This window comes from Cnephaeus nilssonii (genome assembly GCF_951640355.1).
Source record: "Cnephaeus nilssonii genome assembly, chromosome: 2".
In the NCBI taxonomy this organism is placed as follows: Eukaryota; Metazoa; Chordata; class Mammalia; order Chiroptera; family Vespertilionidae; genus Cnephaeus; species Cnephaeus nilssonii.
In genome coordinates, this window is record NC_137073.1 from 101,538,592 (window position 1) to 101,562,072 (window position 23,481).

The following is a 23,481-nucleotide window of genomic DNA, read 5'->3' on the forward strand; positions in this document are numbered from 1 at the left end:
TAAGTTGATGTCCCTCTCTCTCTTCCTCTAAAATAAATTAATCAATCAACAAATAAATAAAAAAGAATAACAAGTTGCTATCAAATTCCATGAGTACCAGTTCTGTGTTTTGAAAAATACAGAGACCTGGAGACCTGGTTTCAGTGTGTCTCTAAGCCTGTGATGCAGGTGAGGGCTCCTAAGCCCCAGGACGTCTCTGCTTCTTCCTCTCTAATAGGTGACTCTCTTTTCGGAAGCCTCGCCCACGCCTAAATGCACAGGCTATCCTTAAAAATGGAAGCCATCGTGGTAGTTGACTTGAATAATTCTCACAGGCTGACTATATTCCTTTGAATTTATTAGCTTTTTTGAATTTCATAAGTTTCCCCAGAATTCTAGCAGAATATAGTCCTAAATAACAGAAAGTTATTAAACCTGGAATTAGACTGCCAACTTATTTTCAAATTGAATGTTTAATTTCATAATTGGAAAATGATACATCTGTCTGCAGAAAATCAGTGGGTTTGGAAAACAACTTGTGTGTCAATAGTGTTGGTACAGAAAAAGTGTACATTTTTATGAATGGCCAAATTATCTTATTCCTGGAATTTGAAAGTATAATTACCAATCATTTACAAGGTAATGATTTTAGTTCAATTCCTTATCTTGGGGCATGTGATGTGTGTGTGTGTGTGTGTGTGTGTGTGTGTGTGAAAGAGAGAGAGAGAGAGAGAGAGAGAGAGCTTACATATATATGCGGTCCACTGTACAGTATTTCTAGGTACTGTCTGCTTTGATGTTTAAACTTTTATTAATGTAATTCAGATAATGTAATTCTGCTGCTACGCAATCAAATAGCTACTTCAGTGTTGCAGGTAAATGGATACTATATAAAGATTAGTAAAATAAATTGCCATTTTTAAGCTCTAGAAGAATGCTATGTTATATGGTATTTTAATATTTATGTATAATGTACATTGTAAGTACCTTGTGTGAATTATTTAAAGACCATATAAAGCTAAGTTCTTTTAAGGAATTAGTTGTATAGCCATAAACGTGAAAGGATTGTCTTGCATTAATATGTGATTATTGTAGTACCTTATAAATATAAGTGTGTTTTCTACGTCATTTTCTGTTCATACTGTTGGAACCAGGTGGCATCAGCCTTCAGAGAGACACTCTGGAGGCCCCACCACTGGGCCCCAGGAAGTTACCATAGAAACAGCCTCACTGCAGTTTGTGTCTGGGTTTTCAAAGGGAGGTGCAGGGCAGGTGGTCCCTGAAGTGACCCAGCACTAGATCCAAAGTTTGAGACCTACTGACTTGATTCAGGAGGGAAAGGCATCCATTATGTAATACTAGAGGCCTGGTGCACGAGATTCGTGCACTGGGGAGGGGAGAGGGAGGGGGCAGGTCCCCTCAGCCCAACCTGTGCCCTCTCGCAGTCCGGGACCCTTCGGGGGATGCCCGCCTGCTGGCAGTCAGACATCCCTCTCTCAGTCCAGGGCTCTCACAGTCCAGGACCACTCGCTTCTTACCACCTGCCTACAGCGGAGGCCGGAGAGGCTCCCGCCACCATCGCTTCACTTGCCAGTCATGAGCCTGGCTTCTGGCTGAGCAGTGCTCCCTCTGTGGGAGCACACTGACCACCAGGGGCAGCTCCTGCATTGAGTGTCTGCCCCTGGTGGTCAGTGCGCATCATAGCGACCTGTCGTTCCCCTGTTCAGTCAATTTGCATATTAGGCTTCTATTATATAGGATATGGAAGCCAAAGAAAAAGAAAACACTCTTCTTTCCCCTTTAAAAGAAATTGACATTAGTCTCACTGCAGCCACTGTCTATTCTTCTGTGCCACCTGTCCCCCTCGGAACTCCTCATCCCCGCTCTGTGACTTTGCTCCTATGCCTGGTATTCCCTGTGCTCAGTGCATAAAAGAGGGGCTTCATGAACACCTGTTGTGTGAATAAATTGAAGGAAGAAAGAGAGGGAGGGAGGGCCATACCTGAAGAGAGATTTAGCGACTCACTTCTTGAGAATAGATTTTACAGTATTCACAGTGCCCCAAGGCCAACAGAATCTTCACAGATTTACAGCCTGAGTTTGTGCCAGTGAGATGATGTTCCTTGCTTTATATCCAGACATATTTTTCTTAGTAAAACTTTCATTTCTGTGAATTGAATCTGCAATCTTGGCTACTAGAATGTAAGCACTTCGTAGTAGACACTGCTTTTCTCATTCACTTCTTGACTCTCAGTACCTAACTCATTGTCTGGTCCCTGGAAAATAAAGATTTTTAATCACACAATGAACCAAAGGCATCGCTATAACCAGTTTAAGTAGCTAACTGAATGAACTGTATCAGTTAGCGTCCTTGGTCCTTGGTTACAAGTGTAAGAGCCACCGATTCACTTAAGGGGAAAAGGTTATTTGTTGGAACAATATGAGATGCTCATGAAAGAAAAGGAAATGTTCAAAAGCTGGGGTTTAAGAAGAGCAGGGCCCAGGAGAACTTTAGGGATATAAAGAGACTATTACTCAGTAACTATGGGGTGTTGCCTTCGGCAGAAATAAATGCAACTGTTTTCTATCCTCATGTTGTTTCCTGAAAGTTCAGATCTCAGGAGGAGCACATTCAATTAGGACATGCTCACAACTGGCCAGGAAAGCATGGTATGTTAGTACCTACCTTGACTCTAACAAATTACCACAAGTTTAGTGTCTGAAAACAACATAAATGTATTGTTTTATAATCTAGAAGTCAGAAGTCTAAAATGGATCTCACTAAGCTTCTGGAGGCTCTAGAGAAAAATTAATTTCCTTCCGTTTTCCAACTTCTGGAGGTTGCCCACATTCCTTGGCACATGAACTCTTTCCATCTTCGGAGTCAGCAACTACATCACTCATTTTCTTCTGTTGTTACATCTCCTTCTCTGACTCTGATCCTCTTGCCTCCCTTTTCCACTAATAAGGATCCTGTGATTATATTAGGCCACCCAGATGACCCCAGATAAACTTCCCAGTTCAGGGCAGCTAAATAGCAACCGTACTTCCATCTGCACCAATTCCCCTTTGTATGTTATGTAACATACTCATAGTTCCAGCGATTGGAGCATGGACATCTTTGGGGAGCCTTAGATTGTGAGCCCAAGAAGCTTCATGCACCCTGCGGTGGATAATTCCTTTTAGGAAAGTCAAGTTCAACAAACAAAAGCAGGGAGAGGGGCTACTGGCCACACAGAAACAATGGATTTCCACTGCACATGTTGAAGTTTATAGTGTCCAATTTTAACACTAAAAATTTCATTTGAAAGATGTTTCACCTTGTAGTGATGTCTGAAGTTAGATGAGTGAATTTGCCAGTATGAAATGTCTAATGTATTCAGGTAAGCCATTCCCCATGTCTTCATTACTCACTTTGAAAACTTTAGTGATGTCAGTTGACCAAGTTGGCAAACCATTAAAGCCAAACTAGAGTTTCTTCTACAAAAGAGTTGCCCTAGTCAGCTGACCCATAGGCAGGTAGGATACTAATAAGTAAAAAAGACACAAACAACAACAATTATTACAGATCAGGTCACTTTCTCACAATGAAATATTCTAAAGAATTGTCCGTCAGTTACCTTGTTTTCATAGGTTTGGGTTGGCTGGAGTAACTGGGGAGAATGTAATAGCTCTTTATGAAAATGTGTTTCTCCCATTTCTGTTGCCTCTCTCAAGCTTTACTAGCAGCAAGTGGAAAGGGGTTCTGTAGCTTCTATTAAGAACAATTGTCCAGGCAAGAGTCAGTTGATGAATTCTCTTTCTTTTGCAAAGTCAAATGTGTGATTTCAAATTCAAACCCACAGAGAAGCAGGAGAAAAGAGAACACAGGTCAGTGTTTTTGGGTTGACTGGCCCGTGCAGAAGATGTACTTCCTGTATGGAGTTGCTCCTCGCCATTCCGAGACAGCTAATTCATATTGCCCTAGATTAAACTCACAAGGTCAATGCAGAGAACATGAAAAAAGCAAGCCAAGAAGAAATATGTTTGAACACTGTCATTTATCTTAAAGCAAGCTCTCATTTGGAAATGGTAATGCACCTTATTTCATCTTTCATTTGCTTTTTGAAATAATTCATTTTTGGATCATTTCTTGTCTTGGATAAGCAGGTGTTTCATATTACACCTAAGAGGGCTGTCCAGTGCTGGTTTCTTCCTTTTGGCTCATTGTGCAGGATTGGAAGCTTGCTCTAGACATTATAGTATGTATCTAATAGCCAAAACTTATGGTTTGATTCTCGGCTCTATTAAAGATGCAGGGTATGACCTTGAAAGCATTACTTAATCCCTTTATGCCTCATTACCCTCCCATTTATAAAATGTGTCTGCAAAGAGTCCTCGCACTGCTCAGGGCTGCTCCTGTGCTCTGGGGTTTTGCTCTGCGCCAAGAAGAAACAGAATGGTTGTCATTGCGGAGGTCTGGAGGTTTGCTGAAGTGAATTGAGATTTTACTTAGCTATACCAACAAGTATATTTTTTCATATTTAAAGGTTCAATTTACCTTCCACATCACTACAAACTAAGCATAGTAGAAATCACACATAAATGGGAATAACAAGGTTTTCTTCTGACTAATTCAACCAATAATGCTTGCTCTACATGATTCAGTCCTTCAATTGTTTTAGTTCCCACATTTTCCTAATCATGATAGAGTCCAGTTTTCTAAAATTTCTTAATTTGTAAACTAACGTGGTCAGTTTAATCTTAAATCAGAAGTTTACTTGTTGACCAATATATAAGCTACACTTTTTTTTTATGAGGGTGGGCAAGGTATAAAATCATGAACGTAGGAGACTTTGGTTTTCCATCCTGTGTGTGCCTAAACGGCAACTGGATGAGGTCTGATAGAGCCAAAGCAGAGTTACTCTAGTAACTTGAATTTAATGACGGAGTATGTGGTATGATATCCATTTAAATATGTAAAATTAAAATTCATTACTTTGTTATTTAGTTCTCTCTAGTTACCTATATAATGAGTAAATTATGACTAGTTATATATGATCTTGAAAATAAAATCTACAAGTTAATTTAAGATTAATGTTTTCACCCTATTATTTGTTCAATTTGTTCAGTATATCAATGAAACTTTAATCCTGTGCTCAAAGTTTAGAGATTAAAAAACACAGTTAACTGAGAGAGATTTTTTTCTCAATTGTGCACATTATATGTGTGGTACACAGACGTTAGATAATGATTTTCCAATAAGATGATGTGTAGATTTGTTATTCTAAATTAAAATTCAGTCACTTGAACAATTTAATTTTGGCATGATTCTCAAAGTAATTACCGTTTCATAAAAGTAGTCTATCAGACAGCTTTGCCTCAGGCGGATGCCACATACAGACACAAAGTCAGGGGAACTGAGTCAGAATCTGTGTGAAACAAAAGGCTCTTTCTAAACCCGCCATTTTTTCCTTGTGGAATTGTTGACATCAACAACACCAGTAGTCACTTGTTTCTTAAATAAATAAATGACTCATTGATCTGGGAAGTAAATGATTCCAGGCCAAACAAATGATTATACAATGAAAAGACCAGCTAAATAATCACATAACAGACAGAAGAGGTTAAACATTACAGTTCATTTGATAGTCATTCATTCATTCATTGACTCACTATATAAGTATTGAGGAACTTACTGGTTTTACAAAAAAGGAATGATAAAAGAAAAGAGAAAAGAAACCAAAAATCTCTTTAAACCAAGAAGGCAGGGGAGGGCAGTGAGGGCCTGGGGTGGGGGAGGATGGGAGTGGGCTGGAAGAGGTTAATGGGGAAAAAAGGAGGACCTATGTAATACTTTCAACAATAAAGATTAAAAAACAACAACAAGAGATTGGGACCAGTTAGTAAAGAGAAGTCATTTAAAATTTGGGAGTTATTAAAAAAAATACATAAAAAGTATATTCATTTGATTTTTAACTTAATTGTAATTGTGTTCACTAATTTTACAGGACCTAGGTCATTTATTTAAATATGGGTCTACCCATAAAAGTGCCAGATAAACATTTTGCAGACCCCACCCTTACCCTGATCTCCCCTGATGGCATCCTTTACAATTTACAATTTCCACAACCAATCTAAGACACCTCTGAAGCCTTTTTAGGGAAGAATCCTTCTAGATGTTTATAAATTTTCCCTAGCCTCTTACATTAATCTGTAATTAATTCCACAACATTTTAAAATGGGTTATCTTAAAGGAGTCTCCCCAAAGCATTCATAAGGAAACAAGAGTTCTTATTCCTGATGCAATTATGTCCAATGGTTTACATTTGTGTAATGGAATAATATAATTATAGCTGCAACTGGAATGAATGGATTTGGATACAACACAATGAGCTCCTGGAAAGCTGCTCTGTAACTAGTGAGGGCAAGAGAGCCTCATGCAGCTGTGGCGATGCAGTGGGGGCAGCTGACCAGAGGTGCAGTGGGGCCGGCCACTGCAAATGGAGCCAATAAAAGCACTCCTAGAAAATATGCTGGTCATTGTGCTATGCACTGGGACACCAAAATAATAAGTGCTCTGAAGACATTCCAACTTGAAAACTTTCCCCCTTTACAACAAAGATCCACAGTTTACCTTCAATGTCCGTATTTATTATTTTCCCCCAGAGCACCCCCTAAGTGAGAGGAGACTATGTACTATTTATTTTTTGTATCCAGTATTCAATGCCTATTTCTGGCCTAGCATACTCTGTGGCCAGTGAATTCTTTTTAAATTAATGAACACCAGGCTGTGTGGCTTTAAACAATAGCTCTTCCCTTGGTACGTTAGGGAGGTTAACTTCTCCAGACCCCAGTTTTATCATCTGGAAAATGGGGATGATAATAGAAGTGCAGTATAGGGTTTTGGTATTAATTGAGTCAATACTGGTGAAGAGTTTAGAAGAATGCCTATTGAAGTGTAAGTATACATTAACATTTTTATTTTATAAAAATATTTGTTCAATTGTAACTTAAAAATTTAAATATAACATCATAGCTATTTAAATATAACTTCATAGCTATTTCCTCATTTGCACAAGAATACTTATAGCTAATACTTTTTAGTAATACCTGCTAGGATTGGTATGACAGTTGTATGCCTTTTTTTATTGCTTTTTCAACTAAGAACTATAGAAATTAAGTGATAGGGAATCTGACTATAGGAAAGATAAATATAAGAGAAAAAATTGTAGTTGACTATGTTTTCTAAACAGAAACTTGAGTTGACATAATTGAGATTTTAAATAAATATTTTAAATAAATATCTTTGGTTCATATTTCCATAACACCACTGGACATTTGTATTTAAAAAAGATCAATCTCAAATGCTTATTACTATGCATGTTAATAAGATTTTTGTATTCATTAGAAATTAAACCTTTCCCCCCCTTTTTGAAAAAAAATAAGTCATTCTTTTTTTTTTAATTCTTTATTGTTGCACCCCCCCCCCCCCGCCCCCCAATTGCCTCCCTCCACCCACTTCCCTCCCCATCCCAGGCCTTTCCCACCCTATTGTCCGTGTCCATATGTAATGCATATATGCTTATATGATCTTTGTTTAATTTTCCCCCCTCCCCCACAACTCCCTTCCCAATGAAAATCATCAGTCTGTCCCGTTTCCATGCCTCTGATTCACCAGTTTATTCTGTTCAATAGATTTCTTATTTGATTATTTTGATTTTTAGATTCAATTATTGATAGGTATGTATTTGTTGCCATTTTGTTCATATTTTTGATCTTTTGCTTTTTCTTCTTTCTCTTCGTAAAGACTATCCTTCAACATTTCATGTAAAGCTGGTTTGGTGGTGATGAACTCCTTTAGCTTTTTGTTGTCTGTGAAGCACTTTATCTGACATTCAATTCTAAATTATAGATTTGCTAGGTAGAGTAATCTTGGTTGTAGGCCCTTGCTATTCATCACTTAGAATATTTATTGCCACTCCTTTCTGGCCTGCATTGTTTCTGTTGAGAAATCAGCTGACAGTCGTATGGGTACTCCCTTGTAGGTAACTAATTGCTTTTCTCTTACTGCTTTTAAGATTCTCTCTTTGTCTTTAGCCTTTGGCATTTTAATTATGACGTGCCTTTGTGTGGTCCTCTTTGGGTTCCTCTTGTTTGGGGTTCTCTGTGCTTCCTGTACTTGTAAGTCTATTTCTTTCATTAGGTAGGGGAAGTTTTCTGTTATTATTTCTTCAAATAGGTTTTCAATATCTTGCTTTCTCTCTTCTCCTGGCACCCCCATAATTCGAATGTTGCTATGCTTGAAGTTTTCCCAGAGACTCCTTACACTATCTTCATATTTTTGGATTTTTTTTTTATTTTTGCTCTTCTGGTTGTGTGTTTTTTGCTTCCTTATATTTCAAATCGTTGATTTGATTATTAGAATCCTCTATTCTATGGTTGAATCCCTGTATATTATTCTTTATTTTAGTCCATGTATGCTTAATTTCTGACTGGTCCTTTTCCATTTTTTTTTTTTTTGAGGTTTCTAGCAGATTCTTGAGTAACCTTATAACAGTGGTTTTGAACTCAATATCCAGTAGTTTGCTTTCTTCCATTTCTTTCATTTGTGACATGTTTCTTTGTCTCTGCATTTTGGCTGCTTCCCTGTATTTGTTTCTACGTATTGGGTAGAGCTGCTATGTCTCCTTGAGTTGGTAGAGTGGCCCTGTGTAGTAGGTGTTCTATAGGGCCCAGTGGCTCAGCCTCCCCAGTCACCTGAGCTGGGTGCTCTAGGTGCACCCTTTTGTGGGCGGTGAGCACAGTCTTGTTGTAGTTGAGACTTGATTGCTGTTGGTGTCACTTGGAGGAATTGACTTCCAGGCCAGTTGGATGCAAGGACCAGCTGTGACTACAGTGGGAGAGCTGCTTTGCAGGAGACACCCCTATAGAGCAAGACTTGCTTCAGTGGGGCTTTGGTGCTCATTGAGCCTGCCCCTTGAGTGTGTCGCTTATGGATGTGTAGAGTTGTAATTGGTATGGTATGACACTGACCACTGGGTACACAGGCTCTTGGTTCTCTAGAGAGTTGCAAAGTCAGCCACTGCCTGGGGCCACCCAGCAGGAGCTACAGAGAGATCGGTAGACTCCTCCTCTTTGTATCGGGTTTGGAAGTGCCCAGATGAGACCCAGCTATGAAGCAAGGCAGGCTGGTGCTGGTGCCGGATCTTGGGCCTTTTATTGCTTGGTTTGGGACTCCCTGACCCAGCTGCAGCTTATTTGAGAGATTTTAGCCTAAGCAAGCACAGGCCATTCATATGCAAAAGCCAGAACACCCAGCTTGGGTGGGGTTGTAAATTAGATGAGGCAGGGTCTTCAGGAATCACCAGGGAAACAGAAACGACTGTCAGTCAGCCCTGTGACTGGGGAGGTCCCAGCTCAGGAACAATGATCCCTGCAAACACCTCTGTGTGGGAGCAAGCCACCCCTGAGTTCCTGCCTTGATTCCAGACAATCCAGTTCCTCCTCCTATGTGTCTATGTTCCCCAGAGCCTCCCCCTGGTGCTGGAGCTCAGAAGAAGCAGGGCCTTGTAAGTTCAGTTCATGGTACCAGCCTTTTAAGAGGAACATCTGGGTCTCCAGCAGCCTCTGTGTCACTTAGCCCCAATCCACACTGGTTTTTACAGCCCGTAGTTCTTACTGCCCATAGGGACTTCTTTTACCAGTCTGGGACCCTGGGCTGAGAATCTGGTGTGAGGCTGGGACCCTTTGCTCCTCCGGGCTGGCCTCCACAGAGACAATCTCCCTCCAGATTAAAAAAGCGGTGCTTGTGGGTGTTGGCCCAGCCCGTTACACGCCTGTGCACCTCCTACCAGTCTCCGTGGGCTTTCTTATTTACTTCTTTAGTTGTAGGACTTCCATTCAGCCAGCTTTCCCGTGGTGATGGGTGATGGTTGTTCTGTATTTTAGTTGTAATTTTGATGTGGTTGTGCGAGGCAGTGAGTACAGGCATTTACCTATGCTATCTTCTTTTTCAATAATGTCATTCTTGATTGAAATTTCATCTATCAGTCATCTTTTGGAGGTAGTAAAAAGATTGACAATAAAGAGAGACATAAAAACATAGATTATAATCAAGTTTACTCTTGCACTGTTTTCTTCAGAAAGACCAACAATAGCACCATGATATTGCCACATAAAATGTATGAACTGTTTACTTAATTGGCAGAAACTTTATTGCTAAATCTAGACCTAAAGCCACAATTTCTTTTTTTGTAAAGGTTATGCTTATTTATTTAAATTTTTTAAATACTTGAAATCTTATAATTGACTAATTTTATAAGAACTGAATTCTAAAATATATGACATTCTATTCAGGGATAATTTGTGTGTTAGAGATGGGCCATTGCTGATAATGAGAGATAAACATTTAGAAAAAGGAAAAGTGGGAAAACTAATGTTGGAAAGAGACTTGTCCCCATACATAGAATACTTTAATTGTGAAAGAAATTATCTTTAAAAATACAGTAGATAAATGCTATCTGGAAACATATAGAGAAATTTCTTTTCAAACAACTTTCCTGAAATTTGCCTTTGGAAGTTTGAACAAGCCTGGCCTCAGAGAAGATAAGGGAATTCATAACATATTAAAAAAATGTAGGCACCATGATGACTTAAAAAGATGACATTCTATCTTCAAGATTTAGGTTTATTTAAAATTATAAACACAAAAATGATTCCCCTAAACTGATGAAAATTGTTTTGAAATTATCTTTGTAAAGTGTAAAAAAGCTTATTACATTGAAACCTTGAGAATCTTGAAGTCTAATTAGCATGATTTATGAGAAGATATCGGATGTTTGGCTTAAAATCCATGACCACTGTTGACTTCTGACTTCTGACACTGGACTTGCTATTCATTTTTTAAGTCTCATTATTCTTTTATGAAATGACATTTCTAGTAATTATACATTTGATGTGAGGGTCAGAAGATTTTTATCTATAATCTCAGTAAGTGGATAAAGTGCTGTAAGAGAAACATAACACTCGAACAGTCATAGAGTAAAATATAACTTATTTTTGTGGTTGGAATTAGTGTTTTGTCTGATGTATTCTACAGTTTAAAACGTCATTGTATGGGCAGAGGCACTGATAGACATTTTTTCCAAGGAAGACATATATAAGTAGCCAAGTATATGAAAAGTGCTCAGCACATTAATCATCAGGTAAATTCAAATAAAAACCACAATGACATACCACATCAGATCTGTTGGAATGGGAAAAAACAAGAGATAAAAATGTGGAAAAAGAGGAATCCTTGTACACTGTTTTGGGAATATAATTTGGTATAGCCACTATGGAAAACAGTATGGGGGTTCCTCATAAACTTAAAAATAGAAATACCATATGATCCAGCAATTTGTGTTCTGGGTACATATTGTAAGAAAATGAAAACAGCATATTGAAGAGATATCTGCACCCCCGTGTTCCTTGCAGCATTATCCACAGTAGCCAAGGTAGGGAAGCAACCTAAGTGTCCATCAATGGATGAATGGTTAAAGAAGATATGAATGCATCTTCAGCCTTAAGAAAGAAGGAAATTCTGCCACTTATGGCAACATGGATGGACCTTGAAGGCATTATGCTAAGTAAAAATTCAGACAGAGAAAGACAGATACTGTATGAACTCACATATATGTGGGATCTAAGAAAGCCAAATTCATAGAAACAAAGACTAGAAAACCCAAACACAAATTGGCAAAAATTGGGTTAGGTATTGATAATCTCTTTTCATAATATACAGTCATAAATCCATTTCAAGTTATTTATTGGTCAAATAATGGGATATTTGACCTCCCAATGTGTAATATTTAATGAATATATATGTACAAAACAATAAGAGGTATTTTGCTGCATAGCCTTTATAAGTACAATAAAACCTCTTGTACAGCTATAATTTAGATTTAACTTGCTAAGAAAAGAAATTGTGGGTTGTTTCATGCTAATTATATCACTTAAAATTTCAAAATTTCTTGTCTGTGGGTAAAAAATGTCAACATATCTTGGCAACTATCTAAAGTTATTCTGGCTCTTACTTAGTTTGCTTTTATTCTTGTCCTTTTAAGGCCAGTGGGAATATTTATTTTAAAAAGTTTCAAATCAGTGGAAGCAACTGAAGTTCTTTAAGAGTAGGAAACTCTGTGTTCTACAATTAGATGTAAAGCAATGGCAATTCCCCTGTTGTGATGGGCTATACATATTGATTAAGGAGTGAGGATATTTCCAGTATGAGATTTTGTTCTTTAGTACCCATTGATAGTAACTTTTGGGGGGGATAGTGGGGGGGAGAAGTGTGGTTGAGCTCCAGTATCATGAGAAATTGTGAAGTGGCAGGCAATATTTAGAATCAATATGAAGGGCAAATTACCATAATTTGAGTGGACACTTTCAAGTACTGTGAAGTGAGAACATGGTGTAGGCCAGTTTGTGACTGGCATTGGGGACTTTTTGTCTAATAGATTGTGACTGTGGACTGGCTTTAGAGAATTATTATTATTTTTTTTTGGTACCAGACTTTGTCCTGTCAATTTATGATTAGTAGAGGAATATATATATATCCTGCATATTTATTTAAACTACTAGAGGCCCAGTGCATGGATTCATGTACCGGTGGGGTCCCTTGGCTTGGCCTGCGGGGATCAGGCCAAAACCGGCTCTCTGACAACCCCTGAGGGGTCCCGGATTCAGGGAGGGCGCAGGCCAGGCTGAGGGACATCAACGGCACATGAGCAGGGATGGGGAGGGATCACGGAGGGTGCCAGGGTGTATCTGGCCTGTCTCGCCCAGTCACAATCAGCCAGACCCCAGCAACAAGCTAACCTACCAGTCAGAGTATCTGAGCCCTGCTGGTCAGTGCATGTCATAGCGACGGGTCAAATGAATGGTCAGACACTTAGGATATTAGGCTTTTATTATATAGGATTTATTAGGAAGAACATTTGGGAAGACAGGTTGCTTTTCTTTTTAAAAAAATATATTTTATTGATTTTTTACAGAGAAGAAGGGAGAGCGATAGAGAGTCAGAAACATCATTGAGAGAGAAACATCGATTAGCTGCCTCCTGCTCGCCCCCTACTGGTGATGTGCCCGCAACCAAGGTACATGCCTTTGACCGGAATCGAACCCGGGACCCCTCAGTCCGAAGGCTGATGCTCTATCCATTGAGCCAAACTGGTCAGGGCAAGACAGGTTGCTTTTCATTTATAAGCTTAAGAGCTGTGGTTTAGTGATGCAGTGTAGGAGATGGATGGTGAGTCTCTAGAAGCTGTGGGAAGGGAGACGCCAGCACCAGGGACATTTGGTAGTGACAGTGTGTTCTGGACAGTCACTGTGTGTGAAAGCACCGTGTTAGAAGCTGTACTAAGCATGCTTCTCTGAAGTTCCAGCCAAAGGAATAGTAAATCTGCCACTGAGCCTCTTTGTTATAGAATGAATTAGAAAATTCCTTGCTATTCAGGGAGAGTAAAAATGGATGATATTGTGCCTATGTCAATTTCTGTCCAACCTACCATCATTGTGATGGGTCTCTAATTGCAGCATCTTAAGACTTTATTTCTCTGGCATAAGAAGAAATGCTCCTATAGCTTACAGAACTCATGAAATCAGCCGTTAAAACATTCATGGAATCTAGGGGAGCTTGGATTGTTATTGATTCAAGAATTGGGTCACTGTCTTTTTTATTTTTAGTAAAGATGAACCCTGAAATTATATACTGTTATTATCACAATCGTTAATTTCATCCAGATATATTCCCACCAGAAATGTAGACACATGTGTGGTTAGTAAAATTATACATGGCTTGGCTACTTTAATAGTATATATTCCCCAAACTCAATATTTTGAGCATTTCTATTTTATAAACTTGGAAAGATTTATAGGACATTTATGTACCAGTCACTGTTGGAAGTGTAAAATCCTATGATAATTTTAAGTAGAGCTGATGATGAATTATAAATGTTCCTTCATTAGAACTTATTCAGTAAGCATTTAATGATGCCACCCCTTTACCAGGCACTACTTTAGACACTGTGGCTATAGATATGCATAAAACAGTATCTGTGCTCAAAGAATTAATAACCAATTAGGAGACACATCATGGAAAATATATGGTGTTTCCATAAATCTAAGATAGTGGGTGATATACCATTGATTTAATAATTTTTTTAGTTGTAAGTGACAGAAAATCCATCCCAAATGGCTTAAAGGAAAAGGGTACAATAGTCACATTAAGAAGCATCCTAATTTCAGCAACATCAAGAGGTTTTCAAAAATCCCAAAAGAGGTAAGATCATTATAGCTCCCAATGCTTGAGGAAATTTCACAAAGGTAATGAAGGGGGAAATGATTTATCGGATTATTCAAAAAGGGTATGGAGGAGAAGAAATACATCTATGGCACCATGAGACAGGAAGAGTTTGATAGCCAAACAAGTCTTGGAGATGATAAAAGCCTACAGGAAGGGAAATTCGACTCACTAAGATGTGTTCGGAACACCTGGAGGTTGGTGCATCACTAGTGTAAGGTGTTACGGGAGGAGCAATGGGACTTGAGAGTGGAATTTATGTCACTAAGAATAACAATTCAGGTGGCCTTAAGTCTGTGGTGATATTTAAGTTGGTGCCATTTTCTTCAATGATTAATAGCTGACCCGAAATGGAGTTCCTGACCTTCCGTGTTAGTAAGGTTCAACCTCTTAATGTTCCCAGTTCTCTGAACACACAGAGCAATCATCCCCTGTGTTGACCTGTGAACTTGGCACTCAGATTCCATAGCTCTCCACCCTGCCATCATATCTTCCACTGCAGAAGCAAGGGACTTGTGTCTCCGACTCCATGAATAATGTCTCATGTCTCACCCTCAACTTGTCTGATAGAATTGGACATTTCTCCACCTCCTGGCTTTGCCTGTTGGCATCTTTGTAATTGCATATTCCAAATATGTCTCAGTGCTTCTTCCCATCCATGCATTGTGCTCTTCATGGATTTTTCCCAGGTTCTGTTTGCAAGTTACGAGTTGCAAGTATCAAGTCCCAGGAGCCCAAGAGCCTGCTTGATTGATGGCTCCATCTTAGAAGCCAACAACCCAGGGAGTACATATTCAGGCAGTGGACTAAGGCAAAAACCTTACACTAGTCCTACAATTTCAGAAAGGAGCTTTCTTGAGTCTAAATACAAAGGTGTCATCTCAAATGCTATTTAGAGAAATGCTCCTAATGCAAAGCCCATTTTACTTATGTTACACGCTCTACTAAGCAACCATTATTGATTTTACAATAATGGTGCATACATTAACTCAACAAGTATTTATTAACTGGGTGTATAATAGATAGTGAACTAAGTGTGGGAAATTGAACATAGAACAAGAAAGATTGAGTTTCTGCCCTAACTGTATTTAGTTATGACAACCATAAATTACTATATTGTGTATATTATTAGGAAAAGCTGTAATTTTTAATTTTTTTTGAAAGGAAGAAGCAGGGATGGATATATTTTGGTGTGTACAATGAATGATGCTGTACCATTTCTCTTGGTAGTGACATACTAGTTACAATACAGAATTGCCGTTTTGGTGAGCAGAATGATTGCACAAATGAGGTATTCAATATTCTTGTTCATGTTGCTAATTTATATTAATCTACACATCCACTGCACCCTGCTATTAATAAGGTGTTTATGCTTATTCTTCAATTTTACATAATTGTGGTCTTTTAAACGTCCCTGTGGAGTAGTAGGCTATAAAAATCCAATCAATATATTAAAGTATTCAGTTTTAATATATTAAATTGCATATGTACATAGATATATAAATAACAACATTTGAAGTATTCTAATGACCAATCATTATTATGTTGGGCATGAAGTGATGACAAATTATGAAACTGATGCCTAACAATGGGAACAAAACTAAAGGTCAGTCTATTGTGCTGATATTTCTGTATTTTAGAAAACAGTTTGGAGAACTGGGAGGGGGATGTTCTGGAAGAAGATGGGACACCTGAGAGAAGCAGCTAAGGCTAGGTGTGGCAGCACACCGGGTTTACTTGTTTGTTTTGTGTGAGGGACAGGAAACCAAGGATGTTAACACCAGAGAGTCTCCAATGAAAGCCATCAGCCAAAAGGAAGAAGAGACTTTTGGAAGTTTCTAGCAACTGTAAAGTAAAGGATAAAAAGGGACCTGCCTGAAGAAGAGAGAAAAAATAACATTTAACAAGTAGTGTTTAGAAAACCTCAATCTTTACCTTCCCCCATTCACATCAGAGTGCAGTTTCTGTCTAGAGTTGCTATCAGCTGCCAAGATGTTAGCAGCATAGGCGAGTCATAGATATATACTGGGTTGTAGGTTTACAGGCCACGTCACCTTTACCTGCCCCAAATCTGTTACTCCGAACAAACTCTGGAATTATCTGGACTCCTTTTTGTTTTTCCCAGATGCCACATGCAAGCCTCACAGTTCTCCCTTTATATTATACTAGAGGCCCGTTGCACGAAGAGATTCGTGCAATAGGCCTTTCTTCCCTTGGCTTCCAGCACTGGTTTTCCTCCGGCACCCGGGACCCAGGCCTTCACTCTGGCCAGAGGCTGTTGCCTTTGTTGCAGACTCTGGCCGGAGTCTGCCATCTTCATCCTCACTGCAGACTCCAGCCAGAGTCTGCCATCTTCGTCTTCACTGCAGACTCCGACCAGAGTCTGCTGTCTTCGCTGCATAGTCAGGCCGGAGTCTGCCATCTTCATCTTCACTGCAGACTCCAGCCAGAGTCTGCCATCTTCGTCTTCGCTGCAGACTCCAGCCAGAGTCTGCTGTCTTCATCTTTGCTGCAGACTCTGGCCGGAGTCTGTCATCTTCGCTGCAGACTGCCATCTTCGTCTTCACTGTAGACTCCAGAGTCTGCAGTCTTCCTCTTCGCTGCAGCCGGAGTGCTGCTCCTATAGATCCCTTCGGCCCCAACCCTCCTTCTCATAGCAGACGTCCTGCCCCACCCAGCCACTCCGTGCCTGGAGCAGCTGGGCGGCCGGCCACCATCTTTGTCCTTCTAATTTGCATATTCCATCCTTATTGGCTGGTGGGCATAGCGGAGGTATGGTCAATTTACATGTTTGTCTATTATTAGGTAAGATTCCTGATCTGACTACTTTTCACAATCTCTCTTGCTCACAATTAAAGTTACAGATGAAAGATTGCATGAAAAAGTTGAATACTGGGTACAGATCAGGGCCATCAGAACTTCCTGCACTGATTGAAATTTTTACATTTTCACTGTTCAGCTTATTAGCCATTGACCACATATGGCTATTGGGTAAGTAAAAGGTGCATAGTGCAACTAATGAACTGACTTTTTAATTTTATTAAAATTTAAAGAACCATATGTTGCTAGGAGCTACCATATTGGACAGTGCAAGTCTAGGGTAATATTTATTCAATCCCATAGCATGACAGGAAATTGGATATTCTGGAGTTTGAAGCAATTAGGACCTGTTAATCTGGGACAAAAAAGAAACAAGTCTTGGAATCAATAGAGCATGAGGGCCCTTGGAGTGACAGAATGAGAAGTATTGAAAGAATAAGAGGCCATTGGGTTATAGGAATGGACAGCTCGAGAGGAGCAAAGACCATATCATGGCCAAAGCAACTTGTTCTTGAATCAAAGAGGAGATCAAGTAATGGTGGCACAAGAATGCTGGGTGGGTGAATTGGATGATTGTGCAATACAAGAACTCATCAGTTCTTTTGTTGACAATGGCTATATCTTGATGCTAAAGTCATCGGTTGCTGGAGAGAAGTGGCTAAATAATGAACAAATGTGAATTATTTAATACAAAATAATACTTTTATTTTCTTTCTGTGTGATAAAGGTCAGTAAAATATAACATTGAATGTAGTCCTTGAATTGAGAACAAGAGTTTGGCCTTCCAAAACATAGGTACAATTTTTTAAAAATATATTTTTTTATTGATTTCAGAGAGGGAGGAAGAGGGAGAAAGAAATAGAAGCATCAACGATGAGAGAGTATCATTGCCTCCTGCACACCCTACTCTGGGGATATAGCCTGCAATCCAGGCATGTGCCCTGACTGGGAATCGAACTGTGACCGCCTGGTTCATAGGTTGGCACTTAACCTCTGATCCACACCGGCTGGGCCAGATATGATTTTAACATGTTACCAAGTATAATGTAAATTTATAGTACTCATGTTTCTTTCATAAGCTTGGATTTACCCAAGTGTTCTGATTTGAAGTAGCACATGCCTTTTCCTGATGCCAACAGTATATATCCAGTGAAGGTGTCAACAGAGAGCTGTTTTAAATAGTTTCACCCTGCTACTCTCATCAATTAGCAATCCTCTTAAGCCCCCGCCTGAGGAGATTCAGAGGATGAAGCTGAGAACAATCTAACGTTGCCCATACTAGTCTACTTGGGCTGCCATAACAAGATATCATAGCCTGGGTGGCTTAAACAACAGAAATGTATTTTCTCACAGCTCTGGAACCCAGAAACCCAAGATCAGTATGCCAGCAGGGCACGCTTATGGCGAGTCTTCTTCCTGGCAGCCACCTGTTCTCTGTGTCTTCACAAGGTAGAGAGTAACACCTCTGGCCTCTTCTTCTTAGCCCTATGGGATTAGGACCTCACCCCATGACCACATTTAACCTTCAGTACCTCTCTAAAGGCCCCTTCTACAAATATAGTCACACTGGGGACTAGTGCTTCAATTTATGTATTTGGGGGTGGGGTGGGTGTGAAGGTGGTGGCCAGGAGCAAGGAATTCAGTCCATAACACTACTCATGCATGTGAGGGCATAGAACAACACGACTTGGAACTGCTGGGGTTTTGTTGTTGTTGTTCTGTATTTTCTAGACATAGCACTTGTAAGTTCTGCTAGAGAATTCCCCACCCCCAATTTGACACTATGCTTTCCTTATCATTGTCTCTTTCCTCCTGTTAAAGATGGCTTTGTCTAAAATGCAGTCTGGGTGTTTGTAGATTCCCATTTGACTATAGATAGAAAGACTTCTTACACAGTAATTATATAAAGGATATGAAAAGGTGTTGTATGTAGGATGGGAAATATATAGGTGTTGTTTGTGGGAAAGTGTCCACTGTACTCCTCAAATAAAAAACAAAATCAAAGGGATGAATTTTTCTCTGTCAAGTTGGTGAAAGCAGGACAGGATAGTAAGTGCCCATGTTGTTACTGATATGAGGAGGGGACATTCTCAGGGCACTGCTGGTGGGCAGCAGGGCAGTTTGTTTTGGCTCCCCGAAGTCTGAAATATGCACAGCTTCCTCGTTCCATCAATACCAGGTCTAGGAATTTATCTATTAAAACTGTCAAAAATGTCAAAAATGGAACAATATTTGCAAAGAAAAGACAGATAAATTTTGTTACCTATGGTTATTGGGTACTAAATATTTGTTATATTACTATAGAAAAATTTTTGTTGATATAAGAAATAGTTCATGATATTTTGCTGAGCAAAATAAATTTTTTAAATAGAAAGCGTTGTGTTGAGACCCCCTTATATAAAACTTATAATGCAGAATGAGTCATTTGAGAAAAAAAAATCAATAAAACATCTACCAAAATATCAAAGTGCATACACTATCTGGGGTGGCGGGTTTACCACTGATTGCTCTTCCTTTGCTTTGTGTGTATGTGTGTGTGTATCCCTACATTTCTGGATTTAGCATAGATTAACTACTAATTTTAGCGGATTATCTCTAATTAAAACTGAAGTACTTACCCATAGACTGTGAAGTCGGGAGGCTTACGGCTTTTTATGCTTACCATTCGGTGATCCATAGCTCGGTGCTGGCAGACTTTTTATGCTTACCATTCGGTGATCCATAGCTCGGTGCTGGCAGACTTTTTATGCTTACCATTCGGTGATCCATAGCTCGGTGCTGGCAGACTTTTTATGCTTACCATTCGGTGATCCATAGCTCGGTGCTGGCAGACTTTTTATGCATTCGGTGATCCATAGCTCGGTGCTGGCAGACTTTGCACAACCCTTCCTCTCCTCCCTGTGCTGTGAGATAAGGAGATCGGGAGTGGAGGTTGATAGGCTTCACCATCCATACATAGTGATGACCAAGTGGTTCAATTAACTCCGGATGTGAAAAATTATGAACCATGAAAATTATTCCAAGCCATTTTTGTTCAGGCACAGAGGTTGCCTTGGGTCACGGTAGCTCTGTCTGAGGGGGATAAGCCTTGTGAATTTCACTTCTCTTTCTGTTATTGCTATAGGAGAAAGGAGGCGTAGATAAACAGACTAAATTATTATTTATATTCTGTGGGTCAGAATTGTCAAGTGCCTAAGGATATACCTTAATTCATTGTCTATTAAATCACATATTTTATTATGACAGGTTACTGTCATACTTTTAAGAGTTACATTTTATATAAATTGGTGTGTAGACAAGCATTTAGGAGGCAGTACAGGTTATGCGAAATAGGTTGACACATCAAAGAACACTAAAATAGGAATGAAAAGAGAGAAAATCTGGGTTCTAGGTCTACTTATGTTACTTAATAACTTTGGGACCTCATATAATTTCTTTGTAAAAAAAAAAAAGTGTTGATGATAATTCTGGCCCAAAGCCTGAATTCACATAGGCCCAATGACATTTAGAAAACACAAATGTTAGAAAATAATTCAAAATATATAAGACTCCTCTTTTCTCAGCTTTGGGCTGTCCTTAGATAGAATCCCCTTTGGAAGCCACAGGCATGGCTGTGGGTGCAGATGCAAAGCCAAAGGTGGATCTTCCACTAACCACAGGTGACTTAGCCTTTTTCTTTTCTTCTTACTTTCTGCCCCTATCCCTTTCCCTCATCTCCCAAACCTCTCCTAAACAGAAGGGCCTGGCTTTCAAGCGATTTTACCTGGACACAGCATTTGTTCACCTGTTTATCTACATCCTTATAATTGACACTTGAACAAATAAAAATAACAGGTGTGAAAGCAAGTTGAATACACAACTGTACCTTATTGTCCACCTGATCCCACCACCATAATTATTTAAATCTATTTCTTTAATCCTATTGGCATCCATCACCTAAACTACTTTCAATAGCCATGGTTGCATTTTACCAAATTATATTTATTTTGATCCTTACTCTTTTCTCAAACTCTGCTTCCTAGTATTATTTCCCCAACCCTCTCATATATTGTTTGTAACAGACTTATTTTTCCAATGCTGTTCCAATCCCTATTGGTAGCAGTATAAAGAATTTACTTCCAAAAATTAAAAACAAGTTAAAACTAACTGGAAATTTCTAATGAGCAAATTAGATGACCACTTTTTTCTTTTTAATTATATATTTATCGGCATAAGAAAAGGCCAAATCTATAGAGAATTTTCATGAGTTTACTTGAGTGGCCACATAGACTGGGTGCAAGATCTCTGCTCTGAAGACTGTTTTGGAGTGTTTTTTATGCATTTGAAATTAAGGAGAGGATATAGGAAAACTGGAGAAAGCACAGTGAGGATTGGATTACAGGAGAGTTAACAAGATTATGTGCTCCCTTGAGGGTTAATATTCTCATCAAGCTGTAGTACTGTTGGTATTTCAAAGGCATGTTAACCTAGATGCACAAGGACAATGGACAAGGCTGGCTTAAAACCTTTTACTAAAGTTATTGGCTTGGGGCATGATTACCCACCATGGCCTGCCCAGTTAGTAATTTATAATCAGTTCACCCTGTGAGGTTACTTTCCCTAGAACTCCTTTTTTCCCCTACACATATTCTAAGGAAAATTTGTAATGGAGCCCTTTGGGTTTGCATATCCCTGAATTATTAACTAAATGTAGCTAATAGTGTTAGGGCTGCTATGAAAATTATGTCACTTAGTGTAAAAGCCAGAATGTATAGACATAGTGTAATAGGAGATACCTTTTAGCATTCACAGAGCACTGGTTCCTGGAAGGACATGGAATATAGCTTTAGGTAAGATAATAAAGATAATACAGATAGCTTTAGGTAAGAAAATAACCTTTATTTAGTCCTAGCCTTTTTTATGAATAATGTTTTTGTAATTTCTTGTTAAAAAATGTTGTCAGTTGCCCGGCCAGCATGGCTCAGTGGTTGAGCATTGACCTATGAACCAGGAGGTTAAGGTTTGATTCCCAGTCAGGACACATGCCCAGGTTGCAGGCTCAATCCCCAGTAGGGGGTATGCAGGAGGCAGCTGATCAATGTTTCTCTCTCATCGTTTGTGTTTCTATCTCTCTCTCCCTCTCCCTTCTTTTCTGAAATAAATAAAAATATATTTAAGAAAACAAAACAAGAAATGTTGTCAGTTAATTATTATTTCCTATGCTGATGAGCATTGCTAGATAATATATGTAACAAATATTTTGGTCTGATTCATTTGTTTAAGACAAATGCAATGGAATAAAATAATATTAGTTTAACCTGCGCATGTGTGTTCATTTAGGAACCGGGATGATGTTATGAGTTTCTCCTCCTTCCTTTCATAAATGAACTCAGACTAAACAAACTATGGCAAATGAGCTTTGCCAGATTTAAGGAGCTTTGTTTGCACAGATTAAGAACTTGGTAAATATTTGTGGAGTGGGCTAGTTATTTACTATATTTTACAAAACCAACTAAGTTTCTTATGTTAATTGTGCTATTTCTTAATTATTTATAAATTATTAACCATTTCTTTTCTGTGATTTCTGTAGAAAGAGGAATTTGACAGGTTTTCTTTTTAGGTAGAAATGTACCAATGCCCAAGTAATAAATTTACCTAACAGATATGTAAAGGTGGTTTGACTAGCTTCTTTTTAAACTCAATATTTCTTTATATCTTTACTCTTTCTTGTAATCTTACTTTCATTTTCCTTCCCCCACTTATCTTGAAGATGAAACGCAAAGGTGTGCATGTATTGTGGAATTTGGTTGGGGTTGCTAGAGGAGAAACTGTTCTATCTACTTGTTTCCCCTTCTGCCATTTTGTTATGGGTTTTCTCTGTAGTTCATAATTTCCATTTTGCCAGAGTGTATGGCTTGGAGTTGCCTGATAGTTGTGTTTGTTGACAGTGATCACATCAGATTGCACTGAGCGTGTCCTCTTGCATTGCAGGAGCTATGCCTGTCCCCGACCAGCCTTCGTCAGCCTCAGAGAAAACCAGCTCCCTGAGTCCTGGCCTAACCACCTCCAACGGGGATGGCTCAGAAACAGAAACCACCTCCGCCATTCTTGCCTCGGTCAAAGAACAGGTAGAAACATTCCACTCATACTTATGGGAGTATTTAATCAAAAAGTTCTTTCCTGTTGAACAATGATTGTTGGGAAAAAATTCATGATTTACTAGTGGATTGTTGGCATTCATTATAAAATTAACATAGAGATATGACTACAATTGTTTTTGACTCCATTTTTTTTCTCCATAATTTACGCAGATATTCTTGAAATAATAGCCCATAGGGCAAAAACAACTTTACAGTCATGCTTACATATTGATGAAGTTT

General features: G+C 39.0%; 1 protein-coding gene across 2 annotated transcripts in view; it reads left to right on the plus strand.

The window, feature by feature from the left end:
- Positions 1-23,481, plus strand: part of CTNND2 (catenin delta 2) — a gene marked incomplete at its 3' end in the record, with an annotated part of 782,663 nt that overhangs the window by 109,784 nt on the left and 649,398 nt on the right. For both annotated transcript variants that reach the window (XM_079800721.1, XM_079800722.1), the window contains exon 2: positions 23,093-23,229. In XM_079800721.1, the coding sequence (XP_079656847.1) occupies positions 23,093-23,229 (137 nt within the window). The remainder of the gene's footprint in view (positions 1-23,092; positions 23,230-23,481) is intronic.